This window comes from Saimiri boliviensis, chromosome 16, assembly GCF_048565385.1.
Source record: "Saimiri boliviensis isolate mSaiBol1 chromosome 16, mSaiBol1.pri, whole genome shotgun sequence".
Taxonomy (NCBI): domain Eukaryota; kingdom Metazoa; phylum Chordata; class Mammalia; order Primates; family Cebidae; genus Saimiri; species Saimiri boliviensis.
In genome coordinates this window covers 76,734,488-76,758,589 of record NC_133464.1, presented here as the reverse complement: position 1 = coordinate 76,758,589, position 24,102 = coordinate 76,734,488, and the positions used below count along the sequence as shown (strand labels likewise).

Here is a 24,102-nt window from a genome sequence, read left to right as displayed (position 1 = left end):
AGAAATGACATTCAGCTCTTTCTACCTTCCCTGTGTTCTAGACATGCCAATGCTTGATAGGTAGAAAATCAAGGATTATATATGCTTATAAGAGGAAAACAAAAGTGAAGGTGGAAACCTCCTGACTGGCTTGCTTTTACTTTAGATTCACTTGGTTGGGGATTGGGAACTTTCAGAATCCATCACAGACTGTGCAAAAACTACATTAGAATCTGATATGCAAACAAGTAAGCAAGGATGGATAGAAAGTAAATGTTTGAAAATTTGATTTAATAGTATCCAAAAGTCTATGGAGAATTTAAATAACAACTTTGGCCACTTTGATTGTATATACAGTGTGATGCCAAGCGGTGTAGATGAAAGGAGTTTTGTTTTTAGCCTTTGAAGGGTTATTTGCCATCAGAAGTAACAGATGCTTGATAGTATTCCACGGCAATAATTGATCTGAAAGACAGAAGGGGATCTAGGATAGTTCGTGAATAATAATAAATTTATAGACATGTTTGGTTGTAAACCATTGTCATTTATTTTAATACTTACAGGATCGAATATGCAAAAGATACACAAAACATGAGTGTATTCTTCTTCCCTTGTTATTTTGCTGAATACAGAATGTTGTTCTTATTGCATAACAGCTCATTGCAAATGGCTCCAGTCACAGAATTCAGTCGGAACGAGGTCCCCACTGCAGTGTACTCCACGCTGTAGAAGGTTTTGCTCTGGTTTTACTCTGCAGTTTCCAGGTGGCCACACGCAAACTGTCCGTTTTAATACTCAAGGAGATTCGAGCGCTATTTGTTGCCCTGGGACAGCCTGAGGTATGGATTACTCTTCTGAATTTTTCCATTTCTTACTTTCAACTGTTCTGAAATTTATATTAAAAACTACAAATGATGCATTACTATGTCATGTACTTTTATGTTACATGAGGTGTCACATTTTTCATTCATTGTTAGGTTTTAAACTATTATAATAGCATTCTTGGTCTACTAGATTTAAGTCATATTTTCTGAAAGCAATAGAAAAGACCAATCCCAGTTCTCCAGGAACATTACTTTTCTAAGAAGTGAAGAATTTTAAGATTAATTTAGGTTATGAATTATTTCCTTCAGAGTGTTCAGCACACATCTAATTTTAAAAGATATTATTACTTTATATTAGAGAATAAACTTCAAAAAATAACACATCTCATTTAAAATGATAAAGTTACCAAAGAGTCTGGCAAATTGAAAGATATTTAATCTTGATGATGGTAGAAAATGACATCACAAGAAACCTGTCCTCTTGAAATGGGAGAAGGAAGCCAATTATTGATCACTGCCTGCTGACACCCCACATTTGGCCAAATGCTGTACACCTTGTTCAGAGAAAACGTTTATTGCTATCTCGTAAGCTAGCCAGATGGCCAAACCAAAGGCACAATTTGATGAAAGAAGGACCAGCTTTTCATGTTATATATTTCTTTAGAAAATTACCACTTTCCATTTTCTTCTTTTAAAAGTAACTAATTTGGTTTTATAATATTTGACAGAGTCACTGTCTTTATAAAATATTTTCAACTTCATCACAGTCTTTCCTGTTCACATTTCTTTGGATAGCTTTCTGATATATTTCAAGGCCACATCTCTGGCACCTGGTAAATGAATCTCTAAGACATGCTATATTTTAGCAAACCTTCATCAAGTTTGTAATCATGAAAGTAATGATAATAATAATTACCATATATGTGTCAGGCACTGTGCTAAGTACTTTATGCACAGTATCTCATTTAACCCTCATAATAACCTAAGAATTGGTTTGGTTATTATCCCGTTGTACAGACACTGAGACTGAGGTTTAGAGAGGTTAAATGACCTCCCTACAATCAACAGCTAGAATGTGACAGAGCCAGCATTCAACAACAGATACATACACATGCCTCTAATGCCCTACTTCTTAAGTGCTAATCAACTAGACTGTGTCAAGGGTGTTCCTCATATGTCGCTTTCTTTAACCAGCCATAATGTTTTAGTCATTCACACATGAATATAGGGATTCCAAGGCTTTTCTGTAAGGCTTTTGAGTAAATAATTTTATATTTACAAATTTCTCCATAATAAAGGATGGTGAATGAATATATAATATATAAATGAATATCATTTATTTATTCATTACATGTAATATGTTCATAATATATAAATGAATGGATGAATTATTTTATATATTTATGATATATAAATGAATGAATGCATTCATTTATGTATTACTCATGTAGAATTTTCACTAAGATACTCTCTTGTGCCCTTTCCAATTTGCATCTTATATCAAATAGCTATATATTATGTAGATACTACAAAGAGTGTGTGGTCGGTCTAGTTTCTTTAGGACTAAAATTCAATCACAGTGAACAATTGGCCACTTATTTTAACAGACAAATGACTTAAACTAAGGAGCATTTTAGTTAGTGGTCTGACAAAGCATGTTCTTACAGGGTTTCTGCTTCTTGAAATTAACAACATGAACACTGTAGTGAATCATGTATGGTACTGGTAGATTCATACATGTACATGTATGAGTCTGAAATTCAGGTATATGTCTTTTCAGTACAATGTGAAATTGGAGCTCTAATTATCTTCCACTAAAACTTGGAAGACGAACCTCAGAACCACAGGAGTTTTACTCACTGCCTTCCACCATCTAGGCACTCACACTGCTGTGTGAAAATCCTTATCGCTATCTCTCAAGCCATTCTGCTTCACGTATCAGACAAAGGCAGGGGGGTGGGTGAGGAGAATTCATTTTCCCATGGAGAGTAATCACCTCCCCTTTGTACAGGATGACGACAGGCCGATGATTGATGTCATGGATCAGCTAAGTTCTTCCATTCTAGAAAGTTTCATTCATGTAGCAGTTTCGGATTCAGTAAGTACACATTTGATTCCAACTAATGGTTCTTAAAAGCTCTGGACCTATCTAAAATAGAGAGTCAATGAAAAATTATGTGGAATACTTTGGGTGTTTATGTCAGATTAATAAACTGACCCAAAAATACTGATGAAGATAAGACTAGTTTTTCAAATGTTAGCTTAAGAGACATTCCGATAAATTTCACACAAAATCTGAGGCTTAGGAATATAGATAATATTTTAAAACTACAGCTTTAAGGGGAATTGCTCAGGATTCTTAAGGAAAATTAATTTGCCTTATTTATTTTACTTATCACTTAATATTATACTTAACAGTATTATACTTAATATGTAAATTCTGTTTTTGTGGTACTTTGTAGTTCACACAGTGCCTTCACATTTATTATTTTATTTGATTCTCGTGGTTACTGAAACTCAAAAATGTTAAGGGGTAAATCCACAGTCACACAGAAAGAGAGTTCTAGAGATCAAGGTCAAGTCTGGGCTCTAGAATTCTCCTTCCCAGGTTTGAACTCTGAACCTAGGAGAGCTTTATCTGCTACACAAATACATTCTTCCTTTTTAAAAACACATCGGCAAATTTTAATTTCCTGAACAAGTGCAGAAGGGAAATTTAAACTGATTTTAGTTATCTGACTTTTTTAAAAAAAGGAAAGTATAATAACAGAACCTGTATTAATTTGGGCTAAATAGCTGAAGGCAGGCCGGCGGGTCTCAGATTCCTTGCAGAATCCATGTTACTGATGTTGCTGATGCCTGATGCACAGATATTTGTCAGATGATTATAAACGTATACAAAACCCGAAGACATTGGGAGCTTTTCGTAGCCTTTTCTAACTTGATTGAACACAGATTACTGTTTATAGTAGCCCTTTCTTGCTTATGGTCATAATAGTATTGTTAAAGCTGTAAGCCAAGTACTGCACACCTTAACAATAATAGTGAAGTAGTCCTACTTCTTTTAGAATTTCAAATTGTTTTTACATGGAATGGAATACTCAGCCTTGTTTTATATACATATCCTACTTGCCTACAGATAACACTTTATATTTTGTTCATGTGCTTTTGTTCTGTGTTTACCAACATCAAAATCTTATCTGGGTAACTAGCTCAATAATACTGCACTTAGGAAGATGTACAGAAATAGGGAGAGACTGTGGGAGAAGCAGTGCCTGCTTTGTGCCAGGTGTTTTTACAGCTGTTATCTCACGTAATTCACTGAAAGATTAGGTGAGATCAGGATTATAATTCCCAAGTCATAAATTCAATAAACAGAGACCCGGAGATGTTCAGTACTTGTCCCAGGTCACAGGCTTTGGCCAGAGCCTGTGTTGCCATCTCATCGCTCAGGCTCTGCAACTCCAGCTCTGCTCCTTACAGACTGTTGACCATTGAGGCCACTGCTATAATACTCTTACCCATGGGAACTCATAAACAACAGACAAAATGGATCATTTTACATGCCTAACAAACATAAAGGCATGTCCTTTCTAGGCACAACAGCTAGATTATTTGAAAATTGATGACCCCTAAACTTTGGTATCTAGATTTAAAAGAGAATGAAATGGAATATAAGAACTTATTAATACAGATATTTATCTTAAAAGAGATTTCAAAATGTATTATTTTTGCTTGCTCTCATAGGGCAAGAATATGTAGGTATCTTGGCCAGGTGTGGTGGTTCACATTTATAATCCTAGCACTTTGGGAGGCCAAAGTGGGCAGATCATGTGAGGTCAGGAGTTTAAGACCAGCCTAGCCAAATTGGTGAAACCCTGTTTCTTTCTAAATAATAATACAAAAATTAGCCGGGCATTGTGGTATGTGCCTGTAATCCCAGCTACTGGGGAGGCTGAGGCATGAGAATCACTTGAACCTGGGAGGCAGAGGTTGCAGTGAGCCAGGATTACACCACTGCACTCCAGTCTGTGCAACAGAGCAAGACTCTGTCTCAATAAGTGTATAAATAAATAAGAATATATAGGTATCTTATCTCAAAAACTATCAATAGAATGCCCTTCATAAAAGGGATTATGCTTAGCCATGTCTCTAAATTAAAGGGAAGGTATTTCAGTGTAAGGAAAGATAGAGAAGATCACAGCTTCAAAAATGAACTAATTACAAAGATAAAAACACATTTGTGAGTCTCAGAGATGAATAACTTCTCAGAATTTTAAAATGGTGAATCCATGGTTCAGTTTAAATTTACCATCATGTATTCATCCAACAAATAATTCGTGAACAGCTTCTGTGTGCTGATGCACAGTAATGTGACAGTAAACCTGTCAGAATGTGACTCAAGTTCTTCAATTTTGTACTTATGCTGCCTATCATCTAGCATAGGAAGACTGATCACCACATGCCATGGTCATATGTGGTAGGTGCAGGATTGGTGTTTCAGATTCAGAGCCAGCCCAGTACACTCAGGAAAAGCACTGTGCAAGAAGGAGTATTGAGGCTGAGCCCTGATGAGGATGGATAACTTCAGCTCCGTTTTAACTCACAACCTACGTCTTATACCTACAGGCAACATTACCACTGACCCACAACGTGGATCTGCAGTGGTTGGTGGAATGGAATGCAGTCCTGGTCAATAGCCATTATGATGTGAAGAGCCCTTCCCATGTCTGGATATTCGCACAGTCTGTCAAAGACCCCTGGGTGCTCTGCCTCTTCAGCTTCCTCCGGCAGGAGAACTTGCCCAAGCACTGCCCCACAGCCCTCAGCTATGCCTGGCCTTATGCCTTCACTCGACTCCAGTCGGTGATGCCTCTGGTGGACCCAAAGTAAGGAAGCCTTGTGTTTCCCTCTGTTTTTCATATTTCCATTTGCCTCATACCTTTTCATTTTGTACAAGAGATTGGGATGTTATCATCCCAATTTCTGAACTTCCGACTAGAGACTTCTTAACATTAAGTAAAAACATTTAAAAATTTTTGTCTAAAGCTAGTGGGTTTTTTGCATTAATAATCCATATGATTGTCTAATCAATAATCAATATGATTTTCTAATCATAATTTCAGACTTTTAACAGTAAAAGATACTTTCAAGTTCTTTGTTCGACTTCTCATCCAATGCACATACTCTTTGAATAACATCCTTAATCGACTGACAGTTGTTCAACTCTATTTGAGTACTTCCTGTGATCTTTATTTAATAAGTGATATTTAAAATCCAGAACTTAGTTTCACTCTTGTTTTTGATTCCATGTTTCTAGTAGCCCAATTAATGCCAAGAAAACCAGCACTGCCGGCAGCGGAGACAACTATGTTACTTTGTGGAGAAATTACCTAATTCTTTGTTTTGGAGTTGCAAAACCCAGTATTATGAGCCCAGGACACTTGAGAGCCTCCACTCCAGAAATAATGGCGACCACACCTGATGGTACAGTGAGCTACGATAACAAGGTGACATGACATGCTTCAGAAGAATTATTCTGTAAGGTTTTTTTTTAGCTTGTTTGTCTAGAGTTCACAGTGCAAATTGCACTGTGCCTGCCATCTGGAGTATTATGGGATCAGATTTTCATCCTACACATTTCTAAATTCCATTGAGTGTTTATATGAATAATTTATTACTCCTCTCTGACAAGTAGGGAACCAAAGATAAAGAAAAGTTGAGAAACTTGCTTAAGACCATAGAATGCATTGTACTTATTTGTACCCTGAGGTTTGGTTTGTGTCCTACAACACCACATTTGCCTTACTCCTCACCGAGTATTCACCTTCAAATCATGCCTTGATTAAATAAATTATCTCATTAATGATAGCTTTGTAGATTTAAATGGTTTTAAAAAGAAGACCATTATAAAAAAATTTCTTTAGAATTTGTGTTGCAGGTGAGAATTGCATTCATTTTGCGATATTAAATTTGTGGGGCTGTGTGTGTGTGTGTGTGTGTGTGTGTGTGTGTGTTTCCTGAAATGATGGCAGTGCCTTGGGATGTGGTTCAGTACTTTGAAACTGTTATAATGGAATCATCCTTTGATTAAAGGAACCATCAGTTACCATGTTACCTCTTTTTCACTTTTATTCAACTTGTTTCAGGCCATAGGCACCCCATCGGTGGGAGTTCTGTTAAAGCAGTTGGTGCCTTTGATGAGACTAGAGAGCATTGAGATCACAGAGTCCTTAGTTTTAGGATTTGGAAGAACAAATTCCCTTGTTTTCAGGTACAGTAGTCTTAATGAGTTGTTCTAAATTCATACATGCTATGCTATCGTAGTTCCTTTATTAACTCGAATTTGAGTCTGCATGTTGGCAAGTGCCTGGAGAGTTTACTGGCTTTGTGTGGCTCCCACTACATTGTCTTGGTTGATGTGCATGTAACAAGCATTCCTTGCAGCTGCCTCGCCTGTCACTTTCAATCATTGCAACTTTGATTTTACCTCTCAGATTTTATTTTACTGGCAAACTTTGTTTTAGACAACTATAAATAAAGGTAGTTCAGTAGCAATCTCAGTTAGCCAGACTGTTCAGAGGCTATCACGTCAAAATAATAACAGGGTGCTCATCAGCCATTTACCCAACAGACTCTCAAAGGTTAACCATTGATAAATGCCCCTTCCAGTGTGTTTAGTTGCATTGATTGTTGGTTGATCTTTCTCTCTTTTCTTTCTTTTCTTTTCTTTGTTTTCTTTTTATTCTTTTCTTTTCTTTTCGACGTAGTCTTGCTCTGTCGCCCAGGCTGGAGTGCAGTGGTGCGATCTTGGCTCACTGCAACCTCTGCCTCCCAGGTTCAAGCAATTCTCCTGTCTCAGCCTCCCAAGTAGCTGGGACCACAGACGTGTGCCACCACATCTGCCTAATGTTCACATTTTTAGTAGAGACGGGGTTTCACCATGTTGGCCAGGCTGTTCTCGAACTTCTGACCTCAAGTGATCTGCCCACCTCACCCTCCCAAAGTGCTAGTGTGAGCCAGTGTGCCCAGACTGGTTGATCTTTCTATAGGGCACTTTCTTTGTCTTAATATAACCATATGCCTGCTTTCTGGATTCCTTACTTATTCACATTTGCAATGAAATAACCATTCCATCTGAAGCACTGTCAAAGCCTTTGAAAGAGACATTGTAAAATTTTAGTTTGGGTTGCCTCTGATGACTTCAGCTAAGCAACAAAAGCCTGTAAGGACAAAAACAATCTCAAACAAAATTTCCCATGTAGATAGAAATGAGAAACTTCCAAGCATCTGTGAGAAACTATACTTGAAAAATAAAGATTAATAAGATATTTTAGAGGCTACTGAAAAAGATCTAAGTTATTCAGATCTTTTAGAGTCAGATTTTCTTCTTTTTTTCTCTCTCTCTTTGAGACAGGGTCTTGCTCTGGTCGCCAGGCTGGAGTACAGTGGTTCAGTCTCAGCTCACTGCAACCTCCACCCCCCAAGTTCAAGCGATTCTCCTGCCTCAGCCTCCCAAATAGCTGGGACTATAGGTGTGTGCCACAACACCCAGTGAATTTTTGTATTTTTAGTAGAGATGGGGTTTCACCTAGTTGGCCACAATGGTCTCGGTCTCTTGACCTTGTGATCCATCCAACTCGGCCTCCCAAAGTGCTGGGATTACAGGCCTAAACCACTGCGCCCATCCCAGATTTTATTCTTAAAAGAAGTAATTGTGGGTTCTGACTGTATAGGTGCCAGTTAACCAGAGGTTTACCAGTTATTGGTTAATTAGTTAAGACAAAATATCATAGAGAAATACAAGGAGGCCAGTTGCGGTGGCTCACGCCTATAATCCCAGCACTTTCGGAGGCCAAGGCAGGTGGATCATGAGGTCAAGAGATCGAGACCATCCTGGTCAACATGGTGAAACCCCGTCTCTACTAAAAATACAAAAATTAGCTGGGCATGGTGGCGTGCACCTGTAGTCCCAGCTACTTGGGAGGCTGAGGCAGGAGAATTGTTTGAACCCAGAAGGCGGAGGTTGCAGTGAGCCGAGATTGCACCATTGCACTCCAGCCTGGGTAACAAGAGCGAAACTCTGTCTCAGAAATAAATAAATAAATAAATACATACATACATACATACATACATACATACATACATACAAGGAGATGGCCAGGTACAGTGGCTCACGCCTGTAACCTAAGCACTTTGTGAGGCAGAAGCTGGCAGATCATGAGGTCAGGAGTTTGCAACCAGCCTGGCCAGCATGGTGAAACCCCATCTCTACTAAAAATACAAAAATTAGCCAGGCATGGTGGTGTGCACCTATAGTCCCAGCTACTCGGAAGCTGAGGAAAAAGAGTCGCTTGAACCCCGGAGGCAGACATTGCAGTGAGCCAAGATGGTGTCACTGCACTCCAGCCTGGATGACAGTGTGAGACTGTGTCTCAAAAAAAAAAAGAAAAGAAAAAAAAAAAAACAGAAAAGCAAAAGAAATACAAGAAGATAACAGTAACAATCCCTGAATTTACCTAACATTCTTTCCCAAAGAATCTTCAGATTGTTTGATGTATATTGACCTGTAAATATTCCTAGAGGCAGGTAAGATTATGCAACCAACTAGCTTCATGAGTCTAGAAAACATAATGTCTCTGAGCCTCGGTTTTCTTAGCTATAAAATTGGCATAATAAATAAAAATCAAGAAGTTTATCTAATTTTTTAAATGGTAGTATAATTATAGAATCCGTCTCATACGTTTATTGAGAAAACATTAAATGCAAATATTTACATAATAAATGTTTGTTAAATGTTAGCTGTTAAGTGAAGGAAACTATCAATGTTATTCCCATTTCTTCAATGAAGAAATTCTAATATCTGCATTGGAACAATCAGGAATAGAACCCATGCTTTCTGTCTCTCAGTGCAGAACATCATAGAGTTTACCTTCTTGTCTTTGGATCAAGCACAAAATATCCTACCAGAAAGTACAAGGTTTTCAAGCTTGGGCATACTATAGACAAAACTACATACTAGTGTGACAACAGGCAAAATCTTATCTTTTTCTATGTTTTGACCTAGCAATTCAGAAGTTATTTCTTGAAGAAGAGAACTAATCAGATTAGACAGTATAAAATTGAGAACTGGAGATAATCAGGACAAAGATATATGTTAATGTGATCCAGACATGTTTTTACTACATGAAAGAAAAGGTTTTGATGAGAATCTCACAATTTTAGTACTTGCCATACGGAATTTTTTATTTATTATATAGTGTAAACAAAGGAATTTATGCCAGGCACAGTAGCTCACACCTGTAATCCCAACACTTTGGGAGGCTGAGGCGGGCGGATCACGAGGTCAGGAGATGGAGACCAGCCTGGCCAGCATGGTGAAACCCCATCTCTTACTAAAAATACAAAAAATTAGCCTGGCATGGTGGCAGGTGCCTGTAATCCCAGCTACTTGGGAGGCTGAGGCGGGACCATTGCTTGAACCTGGGAGGTAGAGGTTGCAGTGAGCCGAGACTGCACCACTGCAGTCCAGCCTGGGTGACAGAGCAAGACTCCGTCTCAAAAATTAATTAATTAATTAATTAATTAATTAATTTTTTAAAAAGAAATTTAGCTCTGAAATCCAAAAAGGCTTTGTTTTTAAAGTCAGCCTCCTGAGCTGTGCAGTGCCATGGTAATTATACCCGCCTCTTTTCCTCTAATTAGACTGAAAATTTCTTGTGTGCTGGGGCTCAGTTTTATTTATCTTCAGCTCCAAAGTTTGTAGAAAGTATTTGAATTTAGTAAACACTTGGAAAATGTTGTTTGTTTAATTGTTCACATAGGGTGTTTTTTTTTTTTTTTTGTTTTTGCCATAGAGATCTCCAGAACATTAAATCAAAATCAAGTTGACAAATAGATATTGAGCCAACATTATATGCAATTTTGTAAGACCAGTAATAGAAAGTATAGGCCAATATCTGTTTCTAGTTTACCATGACTGGGAAATGGAGAGGTCAGGGAGATTGTGATGTTAGAAGCAAAGTGCAAAAAGCAAGTGATTTGGGATGTAATGGATATGGACTATTTAGTGACAAATTTGGTGTCAAAAACAATGAATTTCAAATGTGACCTTTTTTTTCCATAGAGAATTGGTAGAAGAACTTCATCCATTAATGAAAGAAGCTCTGGAAAGAAGACCAGAGGTAAGATTTTGAATTTAAATAAATCTTGATTTATTTGGCCAATCATCTGAATTTAAATCAAACCCATTGGTTTCCCCTGAAAAAAAAAAAAAAACAAGCACCCAGCAAGCTTTTAACAATGAATCTTAATATTTTAACTTTTTTTTGTTTGGATTATTTTTCAGGTTTCATTAAGTGTTTAGTATAATGTAGTCCATAGATTTTACATCCTAAACGTAAAAATGCAAAACAATGTAAAATAATCATAGATGTCAAATGATTACATTCTTTTGCATGAGGTTTGTGATTGAATTTTGTTTTTTTTTTGTGTGTGTGTGTGTTTGCTTGTTTTTTTTACAAGGAGTTGGATGGCCAAGAATGTAATTTGTCTCATCTGACATATGAGGCATTTTCCCCAGCATCCCCTTCTCTGAAGGGAATTCTGAAAGGGATGAACTTACAATGTACCGGAATAAAAATAATAATAGGGCTAGAAAAGAAAGCTTCCCAGGTAGTAGCAATGATACAAGAAATAGCAGAAATTAGGTTAGGTGCAGTAGCTCATGCCTGTAATCCAGCATTTTGGGAGGCCAAGGTGGAAGGATTACTTGAGGCTAAGAGTCTGAGACCAGGCTTGGTACATAGCAAGACCTATGTCCACAAAAAATGTTTAAAACTAGCCACATATGGTGGTGCATACCTGTAGTCCCAGATACTCAAAGAGCTGAGGCAGAAGGATCCTTGAGCCTGGGAGTTTGAGGTTATAGTAAGCTGAGCTCACACCATGGCACTCCAGCCTGGGTGACATGGTGAGACCCTGTTTCAAAAATAAATTAGTAAATAAAATGCAAAAATAACAAATTCAACAGTGTGAATAAGAACAAACAGTGTTACTTCCATTACCAGAATCGGGATTATTTCATGTCCCCTGCATCTTTCACTGGTTTCAGATGCTTCTGTCTTTCAGCAGACACTGGGAGCATCTGGGAAATGAGGCTTGTTGGTTTTCCACCTAATATTTACTGACCCACTTAGGATGTGTTTCTCTTACAGCCCGTAGATAGCAAGCATTTCCTCTGAGGGTTAGGAAGAAAGAAGAATATATGCTGACTTTTCTGCTTAGAAAATTGAAAATGATTATGTCTTTCATTAATAGCATTTTCTTTATTTCTTTATTTCTTTATTTTTGAGACAGAGTCTCGCTCTGTGGCCCAGGCTGGAGTACAGTGGCACAATCTCAACTCACTGCAACCTCTGCCTCCAGGGTTCATGCAGTTCTCCTGCTTCAGTCTCCTGAGTAGCTGGGACTACAGTTGCATGCCACCATGCCCAGCTAATTTTTTGTATTTTTAGTAGAGATGGGGTTTTACCGTGTTAGCCAGGATGATCTCAATCTCCTCACCTTGTGATCCTCCTGCCTGGGCCTCCCAAAGTGCTGGGATTGCAGGCATGAGCCACTGCGCCCAAATACCATTTGCTAAAGTAAAGTTAATATTATTTTGCCTGTGTCTATAAGTAGTGCTACCTCTTTCTACACAGAACAAGAAACGCCGAGAACGGAGAGACTTGTTAAGGCTCCAACTGCTTCGAATTTTCGAACTTCTGGCTGATGCTGCTGTAATAAGTGACAGGTAGGGTCAGAATTCTGTTGAATTGCTTTCTTCTCACCAAATGGATCTTCTTGTCTTTCCGTCTCTCTCTTTTCTTCTTTTCTTTATTTTTAAAAATCATATCCTTAGAAAAATCCGAAAAGCTCGCTTTTTCTTTTTTCATATTTTCTTTACACTCTATGTAGGTTAGGAACAACTTTAGTGTGTGAGTTGTAACAGTGAATCTTAGTTTTCATGAAGCCTGTATTACTTGGACATAAAGACTGATCATCTAAAAGTTTAATTTTCCTTTATTCCAGCACAAATGGAGCCTTAGAGCGGGACACTTTAGCCCTGGGAGCTTTGTTCTTAGAATATGTGGACTTGACCCGCATGCTCCTAGAAGCTGAAAATGACAAAGAAGTTGAAATTCTTAAAGATATCCGGGCACATTTTAGTGCAATGGTCGCCAACTTGATTCAGTGTGTTCCAGGTACAGTGATCCATTACAAGAAATTGCCATGCATGCTTGGAAGCCCCTTTGTGTTCTTTATTACCTTGCTTTCCTCTTTAATCCTGCTGACCTTTAAGCAGGATTAGAATGGAATCCTTTATTTATTTTGAGATGCTTGAACATATACATGAGAACAGATTGTCATTACTCAGCACAGAGTTGGAAAAGGAATGATAAGTATTAAATTTGGCTTTGTGTGTGTCATCTCTATTCTTTGTTTTGGTTTTTATCTGAAAATGAACTGATGTGATTTCCATAGGAAGGAAGTAATTCAGAGAGAACATTCACAGACTCTTTTTTTTTTTTCACATTGTCTCTGTGAAAGACAATGTGAAATGTCGCTATTTTTTTCACACAATCTCTGAACGAGTACTTTCAGCAATATTCCTTCTCTCTGATTCTACCCTACCAACATATTAAATGTAATTCTATAAGGCTTAACATATTTTACATTTGGTTAAGTATTATATTATGGAGAAAATTACCTTTCACAGAGCAAATGGGTATGAAATATTTTCATCCTAATAAAACATAGAGACAGGGTGCGGTGGCTCACGCCTATATTCCCAGCACTTTGGGAGGCTGAGGCAAGGGGATAACAAGGTCAGGAGTTCAAGACCATCCTGGCCAACATGGTGAAACCCCGTCTCTACTGAAAATACAAAAATTAGCAGTGCCTGGTTGCGGGCACCTGTAATCCCAGCTACTGGCAAGACTAAGACAGGAGAGTCATTTGAACCCAGGAGGTGGAGATTGCAGTGAGCCAAGATCACATCATTGCACTCCAGCCTGGGTGACAGGGCGAGACTCCATCTCAAAAAAAAAAAAAAAAAAATATATATATATATATATATATACACACACACATACACACACACACACACACACACCATAGAAAATAAAGTAACTGGTTAGTTTGTCATAAAAGTTATTCTATATCCAGTCTATCATTGATGGGCATTTGGGTTGGTTCCAAGTCTTTGCTATTGTAAACAGTGCTGCAGTGAACATACGTGTGCATGTGTCTTTCTTATAGAACAATTTTTATTCCTCAGTAATGGGATTGCTGGGTCAAATGGTATTTCTATTTCTAGATCCTTGAGGAATCACCACACTGTCTTCCACAATGGTTGAACTAATTTACACTCCCACCAATACTGTATAAGCGTTCCTATTTCTCCACATCCTCTCTAGCATCTGTCTCCAGATTTTTTTTTACACGGAGTATCACTTTGACACCAGGCTGAAGTGCAATGGGGCAGTCTCAGCTCACTGCAACCTCCGCCTCCCTTTTCAAGTAGTTCTTCCGCCTTAGCCTCTCAAGAAACTGAGACCACAGGCGCATGCCACCATGCCTGGCTAATTTTTGTATTTTTTTTTTTTTTGAGACGGAGTTTTGCTCTTGTTACCCAGGCTGGAGTGCAATGGCACGATCTCGGCTCACCACAACCTCCGTCTCCTGGGTTCAGGCAATTCTCCTGCCTCAGCCTCCTGAGTAGCTGGGATTACAGGCAGGCGCCACCATGCCCAGCTAATTTATTGTATTTTTAGTAGAGACGGGGTTTCACCATGTTGATCAGGATGGTCTCCATCTCTTGACCTCGTGATCCACCCGCCTCGGCCTCCCAAAGTGCTGGGATTACAGGCTTGAGCCACCGTGCCTGGCTAATTTTTGTATTTTTTAATAGAGATGGGGTTTGACCATGTTGGTCAGGATGGTCTCCATCTCTTGACGTTGTGATCTGTCCATGTTGGCCTCCCCAAGTGCTGGGATTACAGGCATGAGCCACCGTACCCGGCCATCTCCAGATTTTTTAATGATCATCATTCTAACTGGTGTGAGATGGTATCTCAATGTGGTTTTGATTTGCATTTCTCTAATGACCAGTGATGATGAGCATTTTTTCATATGTTTGTTGGCTGCATAAATGTCCTCTTTTGAAAAGTGCCTGTTGATATCGTTCACCCACTTTTTGATGGGGTTGTTTGTTTTTTTCTTGTACATTTGTTTTAGTTCTTTGTAGATTCTGGATATCAGCCCTATGTCAGATGAGTAGATTGCAAAAATTTTTTCCCATTTTGTTGGTTGCTGGTTCACTCTAATGATTATTCCTTTTGCTGTGCAGAAGCTCTTGAGTTTAATTAGATCCCATTTGTCTATTTTGGCTTTTGTTGCCATTGCTTTTGGTGTTCTAGTCATGAAGTCCTTGCCAATGCCTATGTCCTGAATGTTATTGCCTAGGTTTTCTTCTAGGGTTTTTATGGTGTTAGGTCTTATGTTTAAATCTTTAATCCATCTATAGTTAATTTTTGTATAAGGTGTAAGGAAGGGGTCCAGTTGTGGCACATATAACCATGGAATACTATGCAGCCATTAAAAAGGATGAGTTCATGTCCTTTGTAGGGACATGGATGAAGCTGGAAACTATCATTCTCAGCAAACTGACTCAAGAACAGAAAACCAAACCCTACATGTTCTCACTCACAAGTGGGTGTTGAACAGTGAGAACACATGGACACAGGGAGGGCAACATCACACACTGGGGCCTGTTGGGGGGTGGGGGGACTAGGGGAGGCTTAGCAGATGGTGGGGGGATTGGGGAGGGGTAACATTAGGAGAAATGCCTAACGTAGGTGACGGGGGGATGGATGCAGCAAACCACCATGACATGTGTATATCTATGTAAAACTCTTGCACAACCAATCCTCCTCATCTTCAGTGACCCTAAATTAAGATTTCCGTTGACTTCTTCAGTTAAAGTGAAGTACCTATGTGAGTTTGAAATAGCCAATCTATGCTATTTCTGAGTTTTCTTAAAGATGGGCAGCAGACAGAAAATGTTTGATATGTAAGCAGCAGCTGAGTCAGAAGTGTTGCAGTTTTTCCAGGTATTGATTAGAAAAAAATCTCTGCAGGTCCTATTTTTTATCTTTCTTTCCCACTCTTGAGTCAAGGTGCTGCTGGCTGCAGCATGAGAATAGGAAGTGTGCACACTTAGAAAGAAAATGTGGCTTGACTTTTTAAGTGCATGTTTCATTGCCTAAAGAAAACTGTAATTAAAAAATGAAATGGTCTCTTTCCTCAAAATGTATGAAATATATATATAATAGCGATCTAGAGTATATCCAGTCTTGTAACCTCTAAGTGTGTTTTTCTCCCTAGTTCACCACCGAAGATTTCTCTTCCCCCAGCAAAGCCTGAGGCACCATCTTTTCATCTTATTCAGCCAGTGGGCAGGACCATTCAGCATTATGTTCACTCCTCTGGATCGTTACAGTGACAGAAATCATCAGATTACAAGATATCAGTATTGTGCATTAAAAGTAGGTCACATTGTACTCACAAATGACATTTGTCAGATGGATGGTCTCTTTCCTTAAACCAATAACCATGCCTAAAAAATAAGTTTAAAATAAGTAATAGAATAGAATACAGTAGAGAAGAATAGGATAGGATAGGATAGGAGCACACATACCAAAAATCACATGGACACACACCTACCTAGCTTTTCTAAGCTCCCCACTTTCTTCTCATATTTCTCCTATATGAGAACAATGTATTTTTGCTCATTTACCTGTTATGTAGCTGCCTTGTCAATTAACTTTCAACCTAAAAAAGAAAAAAAATAGACATCACCTCAAGTTCAAAATCAACCTAGAGCTACATTCCCTTTTTAATCTCCTTCTATCCTACAAGATTGCCAGAAATAAATTTCCACCCTACTAGGACTATTCAGAAGTCTTCAGAAGCATGACTCCTTTACAGCCTAATTTCCTTCAGAAAGCTGTTCATCAGCTCTATCATACAGAACATAAGTTGCTGACTCTCAGGTTGACTTTGCCTCGGTGGAGCTAATTTAAACTATGGCTCTGATAGTTGGACCTGCCAATTACAATGTATTCAAGCTCTCCTATTATCAAACTTTTTCTTGATTTCTCCCTCTCCCCATCTTTTTAGAGGAACTAAAGTTTATATTTTTCATTTTATTTACCTTTAAGGATTATAATTATTTTTCATTTTTTCATATATTTCATACTGTCTCAGTTCAATACATTAATCCAATATTTGTCATAAAAGCAAAATTCAAAAAGCCGTATTTATCTTATAAGCAGAATTCACTTGAAACATTGAAGGAAAGCTTATTTTTAATATTGCAAAATGGTTTTTTTTTGTAAATAATACTCTGATCATAAAGAGTTGTTACAATTACAAAATTAAATGTCCACAAAGATAAATTTATGGGTTTTTAATTCTTATAAAAAGAGCCAAATTCAGAATCGAGTATTTTTTATTAAATCTGCTAAAGAATGCTTTAAAATCTTGGGGAAATAAATGTCTTTAGAGGGCCCTGGTCATCTATAAATCTGGCAGTTATATTTTATAAAGTCGGTTGGATACCATTAGATCATTCCAAGTTTCATTTCCATGTTTTGTTGTGTTTTGATCACCAGGCAATGTCAGCAGTACTGTGCTGTGGCCCTGTCTTCGACAATGTGGGCCTTTCCCCGGATGGCTACCTATATAAGTGGCTTGACAACATTCTGGCTTGTCAAGATTTACGAGTAAGTATAAGCAAAAATACATTGTTTTTAAATGTATTCTGTGTTCTGCCTCCCTCTGTTGAGTTACTGAGATGTATAAGCATCGTTCACAATACCATCTCTTCACAGATCAGCCACACAAGTATAGATTTATGTGTGGTTCACTTCATACTATGATACATCAAGATAAAAAAGACAGTAACATTTGTCAAAATTGACCATAAGCTGGGTCATAAAGCAGGTCTCAACAGAGGTCACATTAATGAAATGATTCAGACTCTATTCTCTAATCAGAGTAGCATTAATTAGTATTCAATTCAGTAACAAAAAGATAATTTTAAAAAATACTTTCAGATAACCAATGAGTTACAGAATAAATGACTATGGAAACTGGAAAATATTTTTAACTGAAGAATAATAAGAATACTATATACCAAACTTGTCGGCTATAAGTAAAGCCTTTCTTAGAATGAAATGCATAGCCTTAAACACATATACAAGGAGACTTCAAAACGATTTGTGGAAGAATAGAATTAAAAGATAAAAATTTTAAAAATATAAACCTTGTCTCTTAACATCATCTCCATTGAGGTCAAGACATTTTTCTAAGTCTTCTCTTAATTCATGCCTAAAGACCTGAGGGTCCTGGGAACTTAACCATGTCAGTGCCACCTTCTTTACATTATCAACTGAGGAAAACTGGGTGGCTTTTAAAGACATTTTTAAGATCAGGAAACAAAAAGAAGTCAGAAGGAGCCAAATCAAGATTATAAGGTGGATGCCTAATGATTTCCAATCAAAACTCTTGCAAAATTGCCCCTCATTTAATGAGAGGAATGAGCAGGAACACTGTCATCGTGAACAATGACTTTCTGTTGAAGCTCTCCCAGGTATTTTTCTGCTAAAGCTTTGGATAACTTTCTCAAAACACTCTCATAATAAGCAGATGTTATTGTTCTATAGCTTTCTGGAATATCCACAAGCAAAGTTCCTCGAGCACCCCAAAAATCTGTTGCCGTGACCTTTGCTCTTGACCAGTCCACTTTTGCTTTGACTGGACCACTTCCATCTCTTGGTAGCCATTGTTTTTATTGTGCTTTGTTTTTAGGATAGTACTGGTAAAGCCATGTTCCATCTCCTATTACAATTCTTTGAAGATCTATGTAATCTTAATTCCATTTGTTGCAGTTTTCTTTGAAAGCTCTGCTTGTCTACGGCTGATCAGTTTTGGCTCCCATTCCTTGGAAGATTTGCTAAAGTTTAATTTTTCTGTCAGAATTGTGTAAGCTGAACCAATTGAGATGTCTTTGGTGTTGGTTATTGTGTCTGCTGTTAATTGTCAGTCCTCTTTGATGAGGGCACAAACAAAATGAATTTTTTCCTCACAAATTGGTATGGATGGTCACCACCATGGGCATCACCTTCAACATCATCTTAAAACAGGTTATCTATTTGTAAACTGCTAATTTATTTGGGAGAATTGCCCCGATAAATTTTTTGTAGAGCAGCAATGAGTTCACCATTCTTCCACCCAAGCTTCACTATAAATTTGATGTTTGCACTTGCAGTTTCAGCAGAATTCATGTTACTCTGATAGGGGCTGTTTTCAAACTGATGTCTTCTCCTTTTTAGTGCCTCAAACTAAATTCTGTTCAGACATGTTTTAACAAGTTAGTTTTATTTTGGTGCAAAAAAATTTTTTTAATCCATACATAATTTTTTCATAATGTACATTTTCCATGAACTTTCTGAGGACCCTCATTTTAAAAAGAAGTACGGCTGATAATCAGTGACCTAAGGATCCATCACAAGCAGTTAGAGAAAGAATAAAATATCAAACTCAAAAACAGTACCATGAAGGAAATAGAAGAAATAAGAGCAGAAATTAATTAAAGAGCAACAGATTAATGGTAATGATTAAATGAAAAGTTGAATTTGTTACAATACTAAAAAATTTCATAAATCCATAGCAAATTCAATCAAGAAAGAGAATGAATTTTTTTTTTTTTTTTTTTTTTGGTGACGGAGTTTCACACTGTCACCCTGGCTGGAGTGCAGTGGCGTAATCTGGGCTCACTGCAAACTCCACCTCCCAGGTTCAAGCAATTCTCCTGCCTCAGCCTTCCAAGTAGCTGGGATTACAGGTGCCTACTACCACGCCTGGCTAATTTTTTGTATTTTTAGTAGAGACAGGGTTTCACTATGTGGGCCAGGCTGGTCTCAAACGCCTGACCTCGTGATCCACCCGCCTTGGCCTCCCAAAGTGCTGGGGTTATAGGTGTGAGCCACCATTCCTTGCTGAAAGGGACTTTCTTTAAAGTGTTAAAAAAAAGAAAACTTTAAAACCAGATGGTTTTGCTAATGAATTCTACCGAACATTTAAAGAACAAATTGCATGGACTCAATGCAAATTCTTAAAGAGAAAACAGCTGAAGAGGAAATACATCCCAGTACATTCTTTGAAACCAGAATAACCTTGATAATAAAACAAGAAAAGGTTGTAGCAAGAAAGAAAATTAAAAGGCAGTCTCATTCATGAGATTTTCTCTAATACGTAGATACAAACTTTAAATAAAATATTTAAAAATTGAATTTAGTAGTATAGAAAAAAGATGACTCACCATGGTCAAATTGGATTGATTCAAGAACTGCAAGGTTGGTTAATATTCAAATGTCTGTCAGTTCATTTATATATCAACTATATTCACAGAAACTTAAAAAGGAAATACATGATCTCAGATGCAAGAAAAGCATTTGATTAAGTTCTGCATTTATTCGTGAGGAAAAACTCCTAGCAAAGCTACAAATAGAAAAGAACATTCTTAGTTTGACAAAAAGCACCTTGAAAAAAAAACACCCTATAATAAACACCATATTTAATAGTTAATTTGAAAGTATTCTTTAGTAGATTGAAATGACCAAGGAAGTGTACTTTCACCACCTCTATCAACAACATACTGGAGATCCTAGTCAATGCAGTAGGAAAGAAGAGATTATAAAGAATAAAACTCATTGTTCACAGGTAACACAATTGTGTGTATAGGAAATTCCAGTGAGTAGTTAGATAAAGTGTTGGAATTAGTCAGTGAATTTAGCATGGTTGCCATATGAAAGGTCAAAATGAAAAATCAATTATATTTTAGTACAGCAACAATGAGGAGCTGGAAAAATTAATTTTTAATTATGCCATTTATAATAGCATTTTAAAATTAGAAGTTAACATTAAATGCTTAGAAATAAATCCAACAATGTGCAAGGCCTCATGCATAGAAATATATAAGGCATTGATAAGAAAAATTAAACATCTAATAAATGGAAAAATATACCATGCTATTGAATTGGAAAATTCACTATTGTAAAGATATCAGTTATCCTCCAGAATGATTTATGGAGACAATGCAATTCCAGTCAAAATCCAAGCATGATATTTATGACAACTGACAAGTTTCTTTTAAATACATATATGTATATAAATGCAAAGGACCAGAAATAGCTAAGAATTTTGAACAATATAAACAAAGTGAGAGGATTTACTTTAGCAGAAACCATTACTTATTATAAACTTATGGTCATTAAAATACTGAATTATTAACCAAGAATAGGTATATGTACCAATGGAGTAGAATAGGGAGGCCAGAAAATTACCATGCATTATGTATATGGACACTTGGTTTATTTCAAAGATGGCACTGCAGAGCTGTGAGAAAAAGGTTTTTTTCTAATAAGTAATTTGGGGTCAATTGGATAGCCTTATTAAACAAAAGAAAGAAAAAGAAATTTGACCCTTTCCTTACCCTTTACAAAAATTCATTGCAGGTGGATTGTAGATATAAATCTAACAGCTAAAATAATAGCCTTTAGAAAATGATCCAGAAGAATATCCTCTTCCCTGGGGTTACAGTAAGATTTCTTAAGCAGAATGCAAACATTACTAACCCTAAGGAGGAACTAATAACTTCTGTTCACCAAAAGACACCATTGTGTATTACAGATATCTCTCACTTTATGGCTAGCGTGAACAGGCTAGCCATAAAGTGAGAGATATCTATAACACACAAACAGCGAGGGTTCTTATCTAGAATATATAAGTGACCCCTACAAATAAATAAGATAAATACAGACTCAATAAAAAAATGAGCAAGAAACTTAAGCAGTTCACAGAAGAGGTTATCTAACTGGCCAATAAACATAAGAAAAGGTTTTCAACCTCAATAATAATCATGTGTCTTAGTCCTTTCAGGCAGCTATGACAAAATATCATAGATGTTTATCATAGTGGCTTATCAACAACAGATGTTTATTTCTCATGGTTTTGGAGGCCAAGAAGTCCAAGTTTAAGGTGCTGGCAAATTTATGTCTGATGAGGGTTTCCTTCCTGGTTCATAGGCAGCAGTCTTTTTGCTGTGTACTCACTTGACATAAGGAATGAGGGAGCTCTCTGGGGTCCTAAAGGGCACTAATTTTATTCACAGGAGCTCCCCACCTCATGACCTATCACCTCCTAAAGCTCCCACCTGCGAATACTACCATCTAGGGGGTTAAGATTTAAATATGAACTGGGAGTTAGTGGGATATAAAGACTCAGTCTATAGCATCAGGGAAATGCAAATTAAAGCCACAGGAGACAAAGTTATATGCCATATAATTCCATTTATATCAACCTCAAAAATTGTTCATACTAACCAGTAGTGCTAGAAGTCAGGATAGTGGTTTCTTCTGGGGAGGGAAGAGAGGCTGGTGATTAAGAGAGTGCCCACGGGAGGGTTCAGTGTAGTGCTGGTAATATTCTGGTTTTTGACCTGTTGGTGATGGTAGGAGGGTGTTAAGATAACTCATCATATACGTATGAATTATATACTACTTCTGGGTATTTTGTACCCATATCTAAAGTATAATAAAAACTTGATTCTTCTCTCAAGTCTAACTTTTTAATGAAATATTATTTTAAATCACTTACAATAATCATCAGCTTTTATCTGCTGCTAATTACTTAAAACCAGTTGGTGGAACTAGGATGAAGATGTTTGACCATCCCGTTAGACCTAGGCCCAAACCCTGTGAGTAAAAAAGACAAAGAAGCCAGAATCTTGCCTTTTCACCTGGTTTCAACTGGCAAGAAGAATGAACAACTTGAGGAAGAGGAACCAGAATTTTTTTTTTTTTTTTTTTTTTTTTGAGACGGAGTTTCGCTCTTGTTACCCAGGCTGGAGTGCAATGGCGCGATCTCGGCTCACCGCAACCTCCGCCTCCTGGGTTCAGGCAATTCTCCTGCCTCAGCCTCCCAAGTAGCTGGGATTACAGGCATGCACCACCATGCCCAGCTAATTTTTTGCATTTTTAGTAGAGACGGGGTTTCCCCATGTTGACCAGGATGGTCTCGATCTCTCGACCTCGTGATCCGCCCGCCTTGGCTTCCCAAAGTGCTGGGATTACAGGTGTGAGCCACCGCGCCCGGCCGGAACCAGAATATTACTTTTTTTTTCAGACAGTCTCACTCACTCCATTGCCCAGGCTGGAGTGCAGTGGTGCCATCTTGTCTCACTGCAACCTCCGCCTCCTGGGTTCAAGCGATTTTCATGCCTCAGCTTCTCAAGTAGCTGAGATTACAGGCACACACCACCCCTCACTCCCGGCTAATTTTTTATGTTTAATAGAGGCAGGGTTTCACCTCATTTGCCACGCTGGTCTCAAACTCCTGACCTCAATTGATGCACCTGCCTCGGCCTCTCAATACAGATGTGAGCCACCACTCCCAGCCAGAATGTTACTTTCTTTTTTTCTTTTCTTTTTCTTTTTCTATTTCTTTCTTTCTTTCTTTCTTTTTTTTTTTTTTTTTTTTTTGAGACAGTCTTACTCTGTTGCCCAGGCTGGAGTTCAATGGTGCAATCTTGGCTCACTGCAACCTCCACCCCTCCAGGTTCATGCAATTCTCCTGCCTTCAGCCTCCCGAGTAGCTGGGATTACAGGCGCCCACCACCATGTCCAGCTAATTTTTTGTATTTTTAGTAGACATGGGGTTTCATTATGCTGGCCAGGCTGGTCTCACACTCACGACCTCATAATCCACCGGCCTCAGCCTCCCAAAGTGCTGGGATTACAGACTTGAGCCACCGTGCCCAGCCACAGAATGTTACTTTCTGAGGGGAAGGTAACATACGTAGCCTCTGGGCATCAGGCTTCTCCTGGACAAATGTGCATACTTACTGACCATCTAGTATTTGAGAGTAGCTTCAGGAATCATTGATTAACATCCTATTAATGTTATCTAGTGTGGTTTTTTTAGTTAAAAAAACTTTGATTAGGAAAAGTCTATTGAGAATATATATCTTTTTGAAAGATAGGCAGCTAAGCTTCACACAGTATATTTATTAACCAATCCTCATAATCATATTCCCTCTGGTTTTTTTCTTAAGAGACTTTGTAGTAGGAATAGACATTGATACACAAGCATGCTTTACATCTGCCACTATAATTATCGCTGTTTCTACCAG

At 37.8% G+C, this 24,102-nt stretch overlaps 1 protein-coding gene across 9 annotated transcripts in view; it reads left to right on the top strand.

The window, feature by feature from the left end:
• FRY (FRY microtubule binding protein) overlaps positions 1-24,102 on the top strand; it is a 450,912-nt gene that overhangs the window by 317,003 nt on the left and 109,807 nt on the right. For all 9 annotated transcript variants that reach the window (XM_074387881.1, XM_074387877.1, XM_074387876.1 and 6 more), the window contains 10 exons: positions 636-818; positions 2,815-2,901; positions 5,433-5,692; positions 6,124-6,313; positions 6,953-7,077; positions 10,930-10,987; positions 12,506-12,597; positions 12,876-13,048; positions 16,233-16,393; positions 17,522-17,632. In XM_074387881.1, coding sequence (XP_074243982.1) covers positions 636-818; positions 2,815-2,901; positions 5,433-5,692; positions 6,124-6,313; positions 6,953-7,077; positions 10,930-10,987; positions 12,506-12,597; positions 12,876-13,048; positions 16,233-16,393; positions 17,522-17,632 — 1,440 coding nt within the window. The remainder of the gene's footprint in view (positions 1-635; positions 819-2,814; positions 2,902-5,432; positions 5,693-6,123; positions 6,314-6,952; positions 7,078-10,929; positions 10,988-12,505; positions 12,598-12,875; positions 13,049-16,232; positions 16,394-17,521; positions 17,633-24,102) is intronic.